Source organism: Pleurodeles waltl, chromosome 10 (assembly GCF_031143425.1).
Source record: "Pleurodeles waltl isolate 20211129_DDA chromosome 10, aPleWal1.hap1.20221129, whole genome shotgun sequence".
Taxonomy (NCBI): Eukaryota; Metazoa; Chordata; class Amphibia; order Caudata; family Salamandridae; genus Pleurodeles; species Pleurodeles waltl.
This window is the reverse complement of record NC_090449.1, coordinates 47618371-47635824: the sequence shown is the minus strand read 5'-3', so window position 1 is coordinate 47635824 and position 17454 is coordinate 47618371. Positions and strand designations below refer to the sequence as shown.

Here is a 17454-nt window from a genome sequence, read left to right as displayed (position 1 = left end):
AGTCTCCTTTTCTCACTCTCAGGCACCTGGAGTGAGCTTTTGCCAAAAAGCCGGTCATGGCTCCTGACCACATCCTCTGTCAGCACCTCCAGCTCTTGCTCGCTAAATTTAAGCTTACGCTTTCTTTCTCCCTTCTCCTTTCCTTGGGCAGAGGTGTCCATGGTTGTTCTGGTGTGCTGCCTCCTTCAGAGTGTTGCTCAGTGTGGCTGGGCTGATTCTCTCTGAGTGCTGGTTTGGGTGTGGCACCTGAAACTGCCTGGGATGACTCACTTCCTGCTTGTGATGTCATAAGGCTCCTCCAGGTGTGCTTTCTCCCAATTTCTCGCAATTTGCGATTTTCAATTACCGAATCGCAATTTGCGAAAATGCAAATTGCGATTCGGTAAATGGGCCTCGCAAACCACAAATAGCGATTTTTAAGAAACCGCTAATTCCGAATCGCAATTATGATACATGGCCTATTGCGACTCGCAAATAGCGATTTCTTAAAAATCACTATTTGCGATTCGCAAAGCCATTTCTTCATACATCTGGCCCTTCATTACTTTCTCTTTCTATGTGTGCTGCATTTTGTATCATTGCATCTGCCATTTGACAAAAGAGAAGATTTTTGTCATCAGATGTGTTACAAGGGTAATTGTAAATACCATAAGTGTATTCTCACACTCACCTGTAATTTTGAGGGAGACGTTAGGTAATAATATTACTACAAATAAAATGCTGTTTTTCTTGATTTTATTGTAGAGTGTTTCCCAATACTGAAATAGATAGATTTGGTACATAATTCCCTGATTCTCTTGAAGTCACTTTTTTTTCAGAGTATTGCTCCATGTACATTTGGCCTTCATCAGCAAAGCATAATATTTTACTTCTACCTCATTTTGTCCATTAGCTCCAATATTCTGATACTCCATGTTAAAAGAGATGCATGGTCATAAATAAACATAAGCCTTTTTCTTACACATGCAATGCTTTTAGAAAAGCCCACACAATATCAATATGACACCTAAGCATATGCCATTCCCGCAGCAATAATTACAAGATGACAATTAGTCCCGTGACTATTGATGTGAATAACTGTACTCCTGCTTAGTACAAATCAAAGTTTGCATGCAGAATAAGGTAGTAAGAAGATGGCAGAAGTGCTATTTTCGTTTTAAAAAAGAACAGGATGCAGGAATGGGGCTTTATAGACTATTTTCAGAATGCTACTATACTGTGATCTGCTATGATGAAGTCGAATGTTGGAAAGGTGTGAGTGACTGCTATTCCTGAAACAGTTGTATACAACTCTGCTTGCATTTCATTGGTGTGGCGGACTTTAAAAAAATTGAAGCTTATATTCCCATTTTATATATAAGAATGGATACTAGGATATAGGCGACTTCAGTGGACCTGGCTAAAAAAAACATTTAGGAAAACGCGATGTAGGGGTGGGAGGAAAGGAGAAGCAGAAGACAAGTGGTGTAGGTGGAACCTACTAAGCAATGCAAGGTGGGGGGTGGTAGCTGGTGATGTCAAAGAAGGTAAGACTACTTTTGGTAGCTACTGCCCACATAAAAAGGAAACAAGGGATGTATGTGATCCTGTTAAATAAGGAATGCACAGATATTTTTCTCCTTGAAGGGCACCCACAAGGAGGAATTAAACATCATGGGAATGGCTCTGATTCTGAAAATTCAAGAAAATAGTTTTATGGTATAATGCCCCTGTTCCTGATATTGTAGCTTACATGTGGTGGCTAGTCCTGCAATATGGTTGCCATTCCTGCATGCACTGGCCATCAGCTGGCCTGCAATTGTCTGGCTCACAAAGAATCACTATATTCCGATGTGAGGTGGAAGCAAACAGGCATGGGGGGGGGGTTATACAGGAAAAAAACAGATAATGCATTACAAGATATAAAATGGCAACGTTATTCTTTAACATGCTGTTTAAGCTGTTGATTTCTTTGGTCCTCATTATCCATTATGAAGAAGTTCATGTACAGCTGGGCTGCAGAAGACTATGATTTACAAGAAAATATATAATACAACGTATTCTGCAATCTAAAAGTGTAACTCTGTTTTGCATATGAGTTGTGGCATATTTAGACCCCCGTAATCATGAAATATTTTAACCTTTCAACTGTTCTAAGTTATTAAAGATGAGTTGTGATGTCAAAATGTCTTCTGCTGGCAGCCAAGATCAAAGGCAAGTCACAGAGCATAATCATAGCTGTAGTGTAAGTAATACCAAACACGAGAACTGGCTTTCCATTCTTTTGATTTATTTTTGTATAACGAACAGAGATAAGTTGAAAGTAAATATTTATGTAAACATGTTAATGTTTTCATCACTGTAGGTCATTGTTAGAAAGATAATATTGCTCTTCATTTTTCTACACATTCTGAGCATAGTGTTTTTCTGAATCTAACTTACAGTAAACTGATTATAATATTGTTTTGCAACAAATTGCTTACTGCTTTTTGTTGTGTTAAATTTCACATCACATATTCTGCTTTTATTCCTCATTTCTGCAGCCACACTATCTCTTCCGTATGAAACACCAAGGATTTTAGTAAATTGTGGGAAGAGAGGTGGTGTGATAATTTATTACGATGAATAAAGTGTATTTTCCTCTTAAATGGATATTGCAACTTACTCCAGAGTTCTATGATCTTTTACAGGCACTCCGTGACATGCAATATCCTTACGATGTATGGCAGGGGATGCTTTTTAAAATGTCAATTTGTAATGTCCATAAAACCGCAATTCTAACAAGGAAACTGCACAAAACAAAATTATCAATTTGGTTTAAAAATGGATAGTACAAAGTTTGGGTGCAAAGATGGTCCTAATGTCTAAGCATGAATAATAAATATTAGGAGAATCGTTTGAAGTCAGAGTGCAAAGAAGTAAAGTACAATGAGGATTGAATTCTTAAAACTTGACTGATAAGGGTTTTGTCCTCAGGTACTATTTCCTACATTGGTCAATATGATACACTGAAATTTCGGAAAATTGTATCAGGTCAAAATTATATATTTTATTTTCACATTGTTACGATACCCAGGATTTACCAAAATAATATTTTAAATGTACTTTTCTAAACAAATCATTTACTAAAGAATCGCCGAGCTAAAAATGCCAAATTATGCACTTTCTAAAGCATGGTAAATGCAAAGGTCAGTCTTGTTTTTTGTTATTTTGGAATGATTGCAATTAGTACAAAAATAGATGAGAAAGTCATGAGTTAACCTAGGTAGGTAGGAATGCATTTTTTCAACTAGCCAAACTTCTTGACCCAGCAATAAGAAGGTTTATTCACCAAATATTGGAATAAAGAATAATTGACAAAAAAAGTATGCTACTTTTTTGTGAAAGTAATCAAATGCCTACTTCCCAAAACTCTTCCAGACTGTCAGAATTCTGCCATCCTTTCATCAGACGGTGCTCAGGAGGGTCTTGTTGGGTTCTGCCTTTACAACAGTATATATCAGAACACTCTTTAGTGCACAACTTGCTCCGGATCGCACTCCAGTCCAGGGTTCCACACCACCACTCTGATGCATTATGCTCTTAGTAGTTCCTTTATTAGACAAATGTTGCCTGGATTATGTACAAACCTTGCGTAGATCAGGTCCTCCAGGTTGAGCTTTGTTCAGTACCATGGTTCCTAGACCCTAAGGCTACTGTAAACTCTAAATACATGCAACCGCAACTTTTCTTTCTTCAGCTCAGTTCCTGGTTTTCCTTTTTCCTTTCTTCCTATGATTTTCTGCACCAAAGAGTGGTGGAGCCTTTTCTCCATTGGTGGTCCCTTACTCACGCCTAGCTCAGGCCCTGAACCTGTTCTCATACTCTGAGCTTTTAGCGATTGCTTCCAGGTTATGTCAATGCAAGGGGTTTACACAATCATCTTTACTATTGAGACCCAGTGTGTGCTGTGGCAGTTTGATGCTTTGCAAAAGGGTGTATTTATACATTCTTTTTCTTTGAGCATTCTTTGCTTTCTTTTCATTTCTTGTATTGCTATATAATCTCTCCTGCCCCTGGTCCTTTTTATTATAGCTCCTCTGTCTCTGTTGTATCAATATGCATTGTCTTGTACTCAATTGGTCTTAACTCTGTCTACACACTTCTAGCCCTGTCTTTGTATGTATGGTGATTCCTTGCTATAGAAAATGCACCTTTTCAGCATAGTCATCCCTGACATTTTGCTTTTTTCTGGACCCTATTTGTGTTTGACTTACATGTCTGTGTTTTGTTACTCCTACTTAAAAGCAATGAAACACCTTTGCCACATTCTTTAAACATGGTTAAATTGACTTAACCCTGAATAGCATACTTAAGTGGCCTTTAAGTCTCTACTATGTGCAGTAGAAAATTATTCTAACCTGAAATTTGTATGCCAATTGTAGAATGCAGCACCTAGTGTGCTATGCACTAACCCCATCTGTAAAGCATGCTTTCAGGCCCACCACCTGTAGTTTGACTTCAAAAGTCTGCAAATCTGCTGTTACACCTGTGAACATAATCCTTTTAAATGGTAGAAACTCCTGGTTTTAAGTCATAATAAGTGACCACAAAATACACCTTATTTTCCACAATGTACTGTACCAAATAATTAAAAGTGGAACCTTTGTGAAATTATTATTAGCAGGTTTCTCCAGTGACTAGTTTCCAAAAGCTATTTTCACTGGTATTGCTGTAGCTGTATCCTGGAAAATGTAATTATACAGGTTATAAGTTTATATTTGTGTTTATGTTTGTAACATTTGGGAGCAAATGACTACAGAAGTCAATCAAAAATATATTTTTTAAATCTAATGTAATAATAAAGTTGGATTTTTAATAAATATTTAGGAAAATAAAAAGTCTACAATTTACTTGCCCGTATCTCCAGTAAACTAGTTTGTACTAACCTACTGATAGCTGGTCAGCACAGGTTTTGACCTTGAGAAGGAACGATAAATGTTCCTTGAGCACGAATATAGCCTTCGGTGTGCAGATGTTTTTCTTCTTGCAAGAAAAGTTAGGGTGGACCCAGGAACTTCAGTAACTTTAAAGGGGCCTGCCCTTTCACAAGTAAATGTAGGTTGAAGCCTGGAGAAGGCATCCCTTTGTTGCTCCAGCTGGGCTGGCACCAAACACAGTGCACAGAACTGGGTTTGAGTCACAAAGGCTTTGTACAAAGAAAGATAGGTTTCTCTTTCTTACATTTTAGGAGTAAGGTGCACTGTGTGATTCTTTGCAGTAGTCCTAAAAGGAACTGCTGCAAAAGTGGCAAGAGTTGCCCCTATTAACTTTTACCCCATTGGTTAGAGGAATCACTCTTAATGTTACTCTATTTGTTAATTCAGTTTCGTAATTTTATTATTTGGCGTTTTGACTTAATTCTCTTTTGGTACTGTATAAACTGTATAAACAGTATCTGTACTCCTGGAACTGTCATTAGCTACCATCCTACAGCTTTGTTCCACTGAAGAGTTTCGATTCCAAAAAGGAGACTAAGGTCAAATATAGAAATCTTCATCATGACTTCATCCAAAGGTCCTCAGGCGACGACACTTCCTTCTCTGGCACCTTCTGCTGTTTACCTACTCAATTTTAACTTCTCAGAATGTTTTCTTGTAAATTTCTTCTTAGTCAGAAGGTAAGCGCCGCCCGGGCCCAACCGACCTCTAGTATCTAACACCTGCCACAGTCTCACACAACTAGATGTTTGTGGTTGGTGCTTCAATCAACCAGGTGCTAGTTTGTACGAAAACCTCTTAAAATTCATAACTCCAGTCCTACTGATTCGATGTTATATTGCTTTGGAGTGAAATAATGTATTGGATTATACTCTGTTTTCCTAAATTGGTGTGGGGGGGGTTTCCTGTGTTGTGTTTTCACTGAATTACTGTTTGTGTGTTGCATAAATACTTTACACATTGGTTCTAAGTTAAGCCGGGCTGCTTTTGTGCCAAGCTACCAGAGGTATAGCACAGGTTAATATCTCAATTAATTTACATTGTATAATGATCCTGCTTCATCTGATAATGGTAAATAAAATAAACTGAAGTTGAGTATCCTCAGTTGATTATGGCCTCTGATTGTGAGGGAAATGTAATAAAACATGTTTTTGCTTACACACAAATACAAGAGCAGCTCTAAATACATTCCCTTAGTCTCTCAAAAACAATGGCACCATAATGGACAAAAATATTAATATCATATGGGAGTGGAACAAATCAAAAACAGCACCCATGTGAAGTGCGTTGTGGCCATATTCTTTTCTATTTAAAAAAAAAAATGATAATTATAGGTCAGGGGTTTTAGGGTGTAGAAATACTTGGCAGCTTAGAAAATCAACAACAGACATTTTCGAAAACAAGTATATGGGAAGACTCAAAAGAGGTATGATCTGTATAAATAACACTACTATTCCAATCAGATTATACTCCCAAACATCACATCATTGCTAAAGTACATTATTTCAAGCAATCAATGATGTACAAAATGTTCATATTTGCACGTGTGGCTGGAAACACAACATGAGAGTGGATTTTGTAATGCTTGTTCACATTTTGTAGGTTCCTTTTTCCAGAAATTCAGCATGTAGGATGTTTGTTATGTTTAGTAATCTTGGTCATGGACACCAAGAAAAACATGTCAACCATAGTTATTTTTGTACACTATAGATCACTGTGTAACTCATATGGATGTTATGTCCTTCCCTAGAATCCCCTGCAGACATCAAAGAATTGATATAAAGCAAAATTTCCTTGCATTTACATGCTAGAAATCCTCTATGCCACTCTTCTTTCAATAAACACAACATCTAATGGGAAGAGATGGGCACAGCACAAGTGCCTGGATTACAACAAAACAATGGGCAACACAAGCATTAGTGGATTACTACTTTTTTTTACTCACTCACCAGAGTCAGTGTACACACAAACTGGGATATTTACTATTTGCTATTCTTCAAAAAGCATGTGAGTATTGGTTATCAAAATAATAATAATAACACTACTGAAGATTAGGGGCCTGATTTAGATATTGGTGAACAAGTTACTCTGTCCGTCAGATTTCGGCAGATGGGAATTCCATCACTATTGTGATGGAGTAAATCATCTGCCAATATCTACATCAGACCCTTAGTCTATTGAAAATAATAAAAAGAGTAAACAAAAGATACACTTCATACATAATTTATCAAACATCCCTAACCAACCAATAAAGTTTCAAGTGTATTTATTAATTTAGTATTATGCCTATGCACTGCCACCTTGGAAATTCTCGCACTGAACTGTTCAGCACGGGCCTCATTCACATAGGCTGCCAAACCTGCAAGGTGAAGTGTAGTGCCAAGGCTCAAAGAAAATGAGACCTTCGTGAGTACAGAGCTGACAGCACATCACTGACAGTGTCATCACATGCCTGCCTGACATGTGACAAGACGTTCCACAAATCAGACTTCTCAGTCATTATCGGACACACAGATCCAGGTCAATCAATCAATGAGATGCCAAGCACTTCATCGACAAAAGATGTACAATATCATCATTATGCGTATGTAGAAAATATACATCTTTGAATCACGTAAAACAAATTAGTTACATAAATCACATTTCAATTTATTTCTGTTAGATGCCTTCTAATAAAAATACACCAAATTTCACTTTGTCATCTAATAGCTTAAAAAAGCATGTTTGCAGCTAAACACATAAGGTGACTTTATCACAAATTATTATATAAGATACCAGTTTATTAACTCTTCCTAGCTACAGCTTCATAAATGTTAGTAGTAACAGTGCTTTTTGATAGCCTTTCATGATCTCTCTGAATAAAACCAAATGAGTCAATGATAAGTCTGCAGATTTCCATAATGAGCATTTCAATGCATGGTTCTGTTTATCTCTCTTCACCTTCCAGCCAGTACACTGCGGTAGCTGACCATATCCCATTTTCAATATTCATTTCTGGATTTACTGGGAATTAAATGTCTATGAAATCTTTGGGGCATCCAACTATTTAGAGAACATTATATACTTTAAAGTTGCATAATTTGTTTTATATTGTTAAACCATTTGTAATTTAGGTAATGCAGAGTGCCCATTGTGGGTGTTATAGAATGGTGTTAATTAACAACTCTCTCATATGGTTTGTAGATTATGCTGACCAACCATATTTGTTTCCCTCAAAACAAGCTCAGACGTCCTCCATGGAGGTCCAACTCGTTGGTCCCATATGTCAATTTCTGCTGATTGCATTCTTGATCTGTCTTATGCTCAATAGTTCATTACTGTACAGTAACAAACATACTAATTTTAGTTCATAATTTTCTTGTAACACCCCTATTGATTTATGTGCTTGCTTAGTTACTAGAACAAATTAACCTTAACTACATTTAGTAAGTTCCAACTTCTAAAACATAGCTAACTACTACTTTTCAGATATACCAATACCTTAGTTTTCCTAATATTTATGTTAAAGTAATTCCTATCACATTAGCCAACAAAACCATCTTAAGCACCTTGTATTTTAACCCGATGGGCATTTGATCAAATAGGATCAAAAATGATTGTGTCAATGACATTAAACATACTCTGTATACTCTCTTGGTCTAACTTAGGAAGGAACTATCAGTCCTGTTTAGGTGCATTTGGGGCAGTGACTATACAGATTGAGAATAGAAATGGTGCCAATATGCAGACTCTTCTTCATCCATTAAATGTAAATATATTTTTTTGCTAAAGCTTTGCTGTTCTATAGTTGTACTCAAATCCAAGAATCAATATGAAGTTTGATTACTAATTGTAGCATCCTTTTTAGAAATCCTCATGATAGCATTTTTCTTCATGATGTGTTCCTATCTATTGAGTAAAAAGCTGTTATTGAGTTTAGGCAGCATAAAGTGGGATTTCATTTAAAATTATAAAATTATTTAGTACTGGACAGTTGTTGAGTAATTTCTTCTGAATCCAAATTGATTCTCAGTCATAATTTATGCAATTTCAACCCAATCTTTGAGATGTCTAAAAACGTTCCTTTTATTGACTGTACCTGTGAAAACCATTAAAGGTATTATACAATAGGTTTTTGGACCCAACTGATCACCTTTATTATCAGTTGGAACTTGGATGCTCCTTCTCCAAAAATTAGAAATGGTTTTCTCCTGAAACACCCCGCTGGAAGTGATAAGAGTGTCTGTGTTAGGTTTTTCCAAAACTCTATCTGGGCTCTGGGCTTGTGGTGACATAATAACTCTTTTATGTTTTTCTAGTTCTTTCATATTTATTTATATTTAGTTATAAATTACATTTTATGATTTTCTAGTTCTTTATTGAGGGTGGAATAAAGCTAGGCATTCTTTCATGTGTGTTATTACTTGCTTGTACTTCTATAGTTGAGCAGTCATTCTTTTCCTTTTACCCATTGAATTTCTAATCAGCTCCCAAAAATGTTTGTTTTACCTTTTAGTGTTGTTATTGTTTCCTTTCACAATTTTCCATGTAATCCTATTTAATTTCCCCATTGTTCTCCTGCATTGTTCTGCATTACATTATGTTCCTATCTTTGGTATCCTTTTTCAATTTAACTGAGTCATATCGTAGTTTATTCGTTTTTTTACTATATTTTCTTAGCAGTGACTTAAGTGGGTATGCCCTTTTTCTGGTTCAGCCTTACATTTATCAAGGTACATTTTCAATGTAGAATATTCCTGATATAGTTTATGAAACATTTATCGTGCCCCAATTTCATCTTGGGAATCATTTGTATCTTCTATAAACATTCCAACACAACGTACAATTTTTGCTACAGATTTTGCTCTGCGCTACTGGGAAAGGGCTGAAGTGTCTCTCCCACTGGTGCTAGAATTAGCTGCCTAGCACCAACGCAGGCACCCTGGCATCAAAGTGCAAGTATGCTTGTGTTGCAGAGAATGATTGTTTATGTGCAGGAAGGTTTTCCTTCCTGCACATAAACAATAAATAATGGTGATTTGTTACTTCTATTTGTGCTGCAGAATGCAGCACACAAAGAAGTAGCAAATCGTCATTATATAATGATTGTTTATGTGCAGGAAGCGACACCTCCCTGTACATAAATAATCCTTAGTGGTGTTTTGTTCTTTCTATGTGTGCTGCAAAATGCAGCACACATAGAAAAAGTTGAAACGTGGAGAAATAAAAGTATTTCTCCTCACTGTGCCACTCTAATCCCACACCTGGGGTGGTGTTAGTTATCAGAGCTGCCTCAGATTTACGATTCTCTCGTAAATCTGGGGCAGTGTCAAAAGCAATGGGTGTTGTGCGGAAGTAGCCACAGCAACACCCATTCCACACCTCTCTGCCACATAAACCTGCATCTGGGGGGGGGGGGGCATATTTACAAGGTGCGACTAAGTCACGCAAAGTGGCTTAGCAGCACCTTTCAAGTGTGGAAATGGTCACAGCGCCTGTGGAGCATCAATGTAAGTGATGCTCTGGTGGCACTAGGGGCTTGTAAATAAGCCCCTATATCTTTAACTATGGTAAATTGTCTGTGATCACATCCTCAAAGTTTGCCTTTCATCATGTAAGTAATTAAATTAAAATGTTGAAATGAAATTACCATATCAACAATCAGAGAACTTATTCTCCCTTTATTATATCTGGTTGGGCAGGTTGATCACTGTTACACCTTCTGTTTAGTCCATAAGCAATATATCTAATCTCCTTATCGTTCATGCAGCTCAATGTTATTTCTGTGTAATTTACTGCTGAGCCACGTAACACCCACTGCATGCCTATGAACCAGAAAGCCTTTAATTCCATGATCCACCTCACAACATTTATCTGCCCGAATTATAAGGTGTATTTATTTATTTTTCTCTTAAAGAATATATGTGGCATGTCTGGACATAGCTGATTGGAACCCTTATCTGTAACACCATGTTGAAGAAATCCCCTCATTGGAACCATTGAGCTCCATTTGAAATCATTGATAAGAGTGGAAGCCTAGGTTCTGATTTGAATTTGCCAGGAACTGTACATGCTTAGCTTGTAGAAGTGATGCACCAGAGGCTCCTCTGACATTCAACAACAAAATATAAATGTTCCCTATCAGCTGAAGCAATGTGAAACAGAAAAGGTGGGTGTTTTGCACACACAAACACTGTTAGATTGCACAAAATAAACATATAAAACAAGAAAAAAAGTGTTCAATCTGCCACCTGATTATCAGGCACAGCTCTAAGTAAAGTATACTTAACAAGAAGGATGAATGAGGACTTCTTGAAGCATGATACATATTGCACATCAATTTTAACATACACGCCAGTAGAGACAACATTTGAGTACAGAGAACCTAAAAAGGTAGAGTAAAATCACAGGTTGCATATCCTCGATAAACCTAAATTTATTCTGTACAATCTAATCTATTAGTAAACTTTCCTGTTCATTCCATGAATGCCCTTATCCAGTTCACATTCAAGTTATTATTTTTTTATTAAAACTTCCTTTGTGTTCATCTCTGGTCTGACAAAGATAATGTAAATCTTTGGTGCAAAAATGCAGTACATGAGGCCAGCACCAGAAGACAAGATTGCAAAAATCTCAACAGCAACTATGTATTTTCCTTTTGTGCTGAGATAGGCTGGGATAAAAGAAAGCCAGACGCTGACAAATACCAGCATGCTGAAGGTGATGAACTTGGCTTCATTGAAGCTGTCTGGCAAATTACGAGCTAAAAAGGCAATTCCAAAGCTTACACATGCCAAGAATCCCATGAACAACAACATGCAGCAGAACATCAGGAGGGAGCCTTCATTGCATTGTGCAGTAATCTTTAAATTGTCTGTACCTTCCGTAAATTCTGGGAAACCTGGTGAAGTTCCCAACCAGATGGCTCCAATAGTAACCTCTATGAATGAACAGACCAGGACATTAATGTAGGACATTTTTGGGCCAATCCATCTTCTTAACTTGCTGTTGGGCTTAGTGGCCTTAAAGGCGATGATGACCATGACTGTTTTAGCCGTCACACAGGAAACAGCAAGTGAGAAGGATATGCCGAAGAAAACCTGACGAAGCATACAAGTCACTCTCCTTGGCTGGCCAATGAATAACAAGGAACAGAGGAAGCACATCATGAGGGCAAAAAGTAGAATATAGCTGAGGTAGCGGTTGTTAGCCCGTACAACTGGAGTGTGCCGATAAGTTATAAAAGTACCCAAGATGCCAGCAGCATTAAAGGAAAGGAAAATGGAGATTAAAGCCAGGATGAATCCTAGTGGTTCCTCATATGACAAGAAGTCAATTTTCTTTGGAATGCATCTGTCTTTTTGTATGCTTGACCAGTGGTCAATTGGGCATTTTATGCAGTCTAGGGAGTCTGTGAAAAAAGATGACAGCTTTTATATGGTAGAGTTATGTATTAGATGATTCAGTCGAAATACATACATATGTTCAATTGGTTTCAGAGAAATCAACTTCAATGTGCAAAGACAAATGAACAGTTTGTACAAACTGTACCTCTTATGATTGTTTATGTTCAGGATATGGCTCAGTGCTTTATGATGCGTTTGATTAAATATCACCTGTAAAGAAAAGAATCACCAAACATCAGTGCAACTGTTCCACAGTTGCAAGTGTTTTTCATGCTGATTCCACTAGACGTACGTCCATTATGTCACAATTTGTGGAGGACCTGATCCCAGTAGAACACTCATATTATAGATCGAGGGCTCGTACATAGAAGGAGGAGAAGGGGTATGTAAAATTCCTGGGTGACTTTGAAACAGGAGAAATTTACCATGTTTCACCTGAAAAGTGGGCGTAGGGTAGTTCTGCAGCAGAAAAAACAATTAGCCCAAAGCGCAACATAGGTGCTTTTTTACCTCTTGAAAGCAACTTCCCCATCAGTGAAGCCAGTGTGTGGCATCTACCTGAAGGCTCTTCCTGGCACTCTAGCAGGCAGGAACCTGATACAGGCTACCCTCCTGTAGAACTGGCATTCATGCATTTGTAGGTACCAGATATTGTTTTTAACCTCACAACTATTCCTTGTTCTATACTTTGGGATAGATATGATTCTGGCTCATAGGGCACTGACAGCAGTCCCCACTGATTGTGGAGCACATGTCTCAGAGTCACTCTGACCACCAGTTGACAAGGTGTTATTTTCCCAAGGTGCTAATACTAACACTGTGGTACTCATATCTTCCAACTTCCATAACTCTAACATTGGACTCTGAGACATTTCATGTTATAGTTTTCTTATGTTCTTCATGCTTTGCTCCAAATGGTTTGTCCATTTGCACAATAAACATGTTGTTTGTTGATAGTAAATAACCATGGACACTGCTTAGAGATTTGCGGCGATTTGCTCGAAAGATTGTGATATTTCTTGTTCTTTTTGTTTACTAACATTTGTGATCATTTTTTGATCATGAAAATATGTTGTATATTGTCAAAGCTCATCCCTCACGCCACCCCATGTGAGCTATGCCTTGCCTGCTCAAACAGCCTGCCCAGGCACTCATGGAGGCATGAAACACAAAGGTTGTGTTACAAAGCAGTACCCAGTGTCCTGTTTAGATTTGAAAGCCTGCATTGTCAGCTTTAAAATGTCTTTGTATTCTCTATGAAAGCATCAGGGCTAGCTATGATGGCCTGACAACAGTACTCCTAAGTGTGGGGTGTTATAGTTTTTGTAAATCAGTGACAACTTCAGCCAGTCAGTGAGTTTAGTGTGCAAGTAATCAGGATCAAACTACACCATTAAGGTCAACAATAAAATGCTCAGTTTCAATAAACTTGAGTGTATGACACATGGACTGTGTATTACGGATAAAGTTACATTGCGGAGAATCACCACCACTGAAAGTGGAATGAAACTGTGAATGAAGACATAACATGATTTTATTGACCTAGAACTGAAACCACTGCAGCCATGTTTCTTTGGCTCGTGCTAATCGTGCTCGAGCAGATGTGCTCATCTATGATGATTAGAACATCTCTTTCCCATCTAGTCTTTTGAAATTATAAACTGTTAATAGCTTGCTCAGGCAAAAAGTTCTGTTCTTGATATGTTTGAAGACCATCTCTCCACTTCTCACGTCATCAAACCAAACCACCTACTATATTAATTTTGTTTACAAGTTCCTGTGAGCATCATTGAAAGCCTGTTTGAAACAGCCTCATTTCCGCTGCCTGCCAAACTCATTCGGACGGAAAACTGCCCCTCTGGTTTTCCCCCCGCCGGACCAATTATGAGTTTTCCGATGGCCCAGTGGAATACTCACCACTCCATTGACGCTGGCTAGTAATCGAGACGGCGGCATAGTTGTGGTGCGTCGGGTGCAGCAGCATCGACCTTGCTTTTCACTGCCCGTAATTCAGGCAGTGAAAAGAGCAACAGGGCTGTCTATGGGGGCCCCTGCACTGCCCATGCCAAGTGCATGACTGGTGCAGGGGCCTCCATGGGGACACCCCCTTTCCGCCAGGCTTTGCATGGCGGATGGACTGCCATGCAAAGGCACCCGGTAACGTGTGTAGTAATCCGGAGGGCAGTGCTGATTGAAGACCACCGCCACCACCAGGCTGTCGGCTGGTGGCAACCTGGAGATGCCGGCGGTCGGAACATAGCGACTCCACCAAGATCATAATATGGCAGTCGGACTGCCCCTGTCAGCGGCGGTACTAGCGCCACATCGAGTCTGGCGGTCAATGGACAGCCAGACTCATAATGAGGTGCCAAATATTGGTGTCTGCTTTTTCTTCAGGAAGACTCTTTTTCAGACTAGATCTGTGACTCAGACACAATTTTTTATTTTTTTACTAATCATTTTGAGTCTTGTGCACACATTTTCCTTTAACTGAACTATCAAGTGACATTGGTTAAATTGATTAGTGGTCTTCACATCAGTTCAGGTTCAGTGTGGGTGAAGGTTCTAGACATCTTGCCACTGCCATAGCACATGGCATTTTGGGTCTGTTTGTGCTAAAGCAAACAGAAACTACTGACAAGTCATTCTCACCCCCTGGCTGTTGCCAGGCATACATGTTTTGATGCAAGGAATCTCCTTTGAGAACTCTTTCTGAACATGAGGAAGAACAGGACTGGGCCTTCTGTCTGTCACCAGAGAGGAGCCCTAAAGGAGTGGACCTGCTCGCTCTTGTACCCAGTTCAAAGATGTGAACTCCCTGGGTCAAATAATTAAAATCCTACAAGGAAAAAGGGTCACAACAAGCTGCAAGAGGGCTTTTCCTAGAACATATGAGCTGACCTGTGGCAACCGGAACTTGAGCTGGACTTTCATGGTAACCTCTGCCTGACATACTCAGAGTCTCTAAGTGCCCCACTCAGCTCCTGAGGGCCTTAGAAGTGCACACTATATTTATTTTGTCACTAATAGAAGTTCAGAAACTTTTGAAAAACGCCTGTTCTGGAGTATAAATGGGAACTGCTGCGAAATGTTTTTGACCAGCTGTTCCTTGGCACTGGATTGAATTTCTGGTTTGTGCCACATGGAAATATCCACTCCAGATGAAATGCACACAACTCATAATTCCAGCATGGGTGATTGTTTTTTGAAAGAGCCGACTTACAATTACAGCATACAACATGATTTTATAACCACATTCAGAATACCCATTTGTCAGCCAGGAAGTGTTTCTTCCCATACAAAACATAGGTTGTAGCAAGATTTTGTTTGTAGAAGCAGAACTGAAATATAAGAGTCAAGTACAGAAACTAGGGCCTTTTTTAGATATTAGCGGATGGAATTCTCCATCACAAACATGATGGATATATCACCCACCATAATACAATCGCCGTAGGATGTAATGAGATTGCCACAAAGCAGACAGGATATGTCTCACATTTGTGATGGAGTATTCCCCTCCGCCAAGATCTAAATCAGGCTTGAAGTGTTTTATTTTGTGAACAATTTTTTCTCTAGGTTTGTGAGATTATTTTATAATGTTCATTGAGATATATGTAGAATAATCAATTGCTTTTCTGTGAGCCAATAAGTGCACTATTTAGTTATTAGTATGCCATACTAGTTAAAGAGTTTCACAATTGTATTTTTTTTGCTACACAGATTATTTCTTAGATGCCTATACCATCATATAAACCCACTGACCATTTCCATTCCTTTCACATGAGAGGCACTTCCTAATAATGTAGGCTGATTTTCAGGTGCAAGTGTCTGCTAAAGTGAATCTGTCCACTAAATAATATATCCTTATTATGGGAAGTTACTGAACCCACCTGTTTTGTTGGTAATGCTTCCATCAGGACAGGGCACACAGGAGAAGCAGCACTTGGGACGTCCTGTAATGGCAGACTTCCAGGATCCTGGATCACAACTTTCACTGCAGACTGACTGAGGGGCCTGAAATATTGACAGGAGGTTAAGCATTTCCAAATTCCAGCTCTCCCTAACTTTAAGCAGAATATGGCCCTCATTACAACATTGGCGGTAAATCCTGTTTACCGCCGTGCAGAAGACCGCCATCACACTGCTGCGGCAGTGGAATTTCGCTACGGCTATTACCACCCACAGCTCGGAATCCGCCATAATCCAGACGCCCACATAAGTCCGCCACACCAAAGGTCAGTGATAAACTGGCGATACCAAAACCGACAGCGTCACGCCAACAGGAATACGCCCACACTATCACGACCCACGAATCCATGCGGCGGTCTTTCAACCGCGGTATTCCATTGGCGGTTCACACCAGCGCGCTCTAAATACACACACATATACAAAACACAACCACATTGGACATTTCAAAATACACGCACCTGATACACATATACACACCACTCCCACACACTCAATCCAATATAAAGCACACACCCACATCACCCACAAACCCTTACTACCAAAAGTTCGAAAGAAGGCCAGAGAGAGGCACCACCAGAAACAACACTAGTATCTACAGACACACAACATCATCACTCACACAACATCCATGCACCTCAAACAACACACAACAACACAACCCCTCACACATCACAACTGACACGACCTTACACATCACCCACACCACATCATGGCACCTCAATGACACCCCAGGTTCTCTGAGGAGGAGGTCAGGGTCATACATAGTAGAGGAAATCATCCAGGTAGAGCCACAGCTATTCGGATCACAGGTGCAGCACACCTCCATTGCTAGGAAGATGGAGCTATGGTGCAGAATCGTCAACAGAGTCAACGCAGTGCGACAGCATCCAAGAACTAGGGATGACATCCGGAAGAGGTGGAACGGCCTACGGGGGATGGTGCGTTCCGTAGTCTCCAGACACCAGATTGCAGTACAGAGGACTAGCGGTGGACCACCACCTCCTCCCCCACAACTAACAACATGGGAGGAGCAAGTCTTGGCAATACTGCATCCTAAGGGCCTCGCAGGAGTAGCAGGAGGAATGGACTCTGGTAAGTCAACAACTTAACTATGATATCCCCCACCCTACCTGCATGCCATC

At 39.3% G+C, this 17454-nt stretch overlaps 1 protein-coding gene across 1 annotated transcript in view; it reads right to left on the bottom strand.

Annotated features, from left to right (window-relative positions):
• Positions 1 to 11452: 11452 nt before the first annotated feature.
• Positions 11453 to 17454, bottom strand: part of LOC138262360 (extracellular calcium-sensing receptor-like) — a 163312-nt gene continuing 157310 nt past the window's right edge. The window contains exons 6-7 of the mRNA XM_069212259.1: positions 16234 to 16357; positions 11453 to 12348 (exon numbers count right to left, since the gene is read on the bottom strand). Coding sequence (XP_069068360.1) covers positions 11453 to 12348; positions 16234 to 16357 — 1020 coding nt within the window. The remainder of the gene's footprint in view (positions 12349 to 16233; positions 16358 to 17454) is intronic.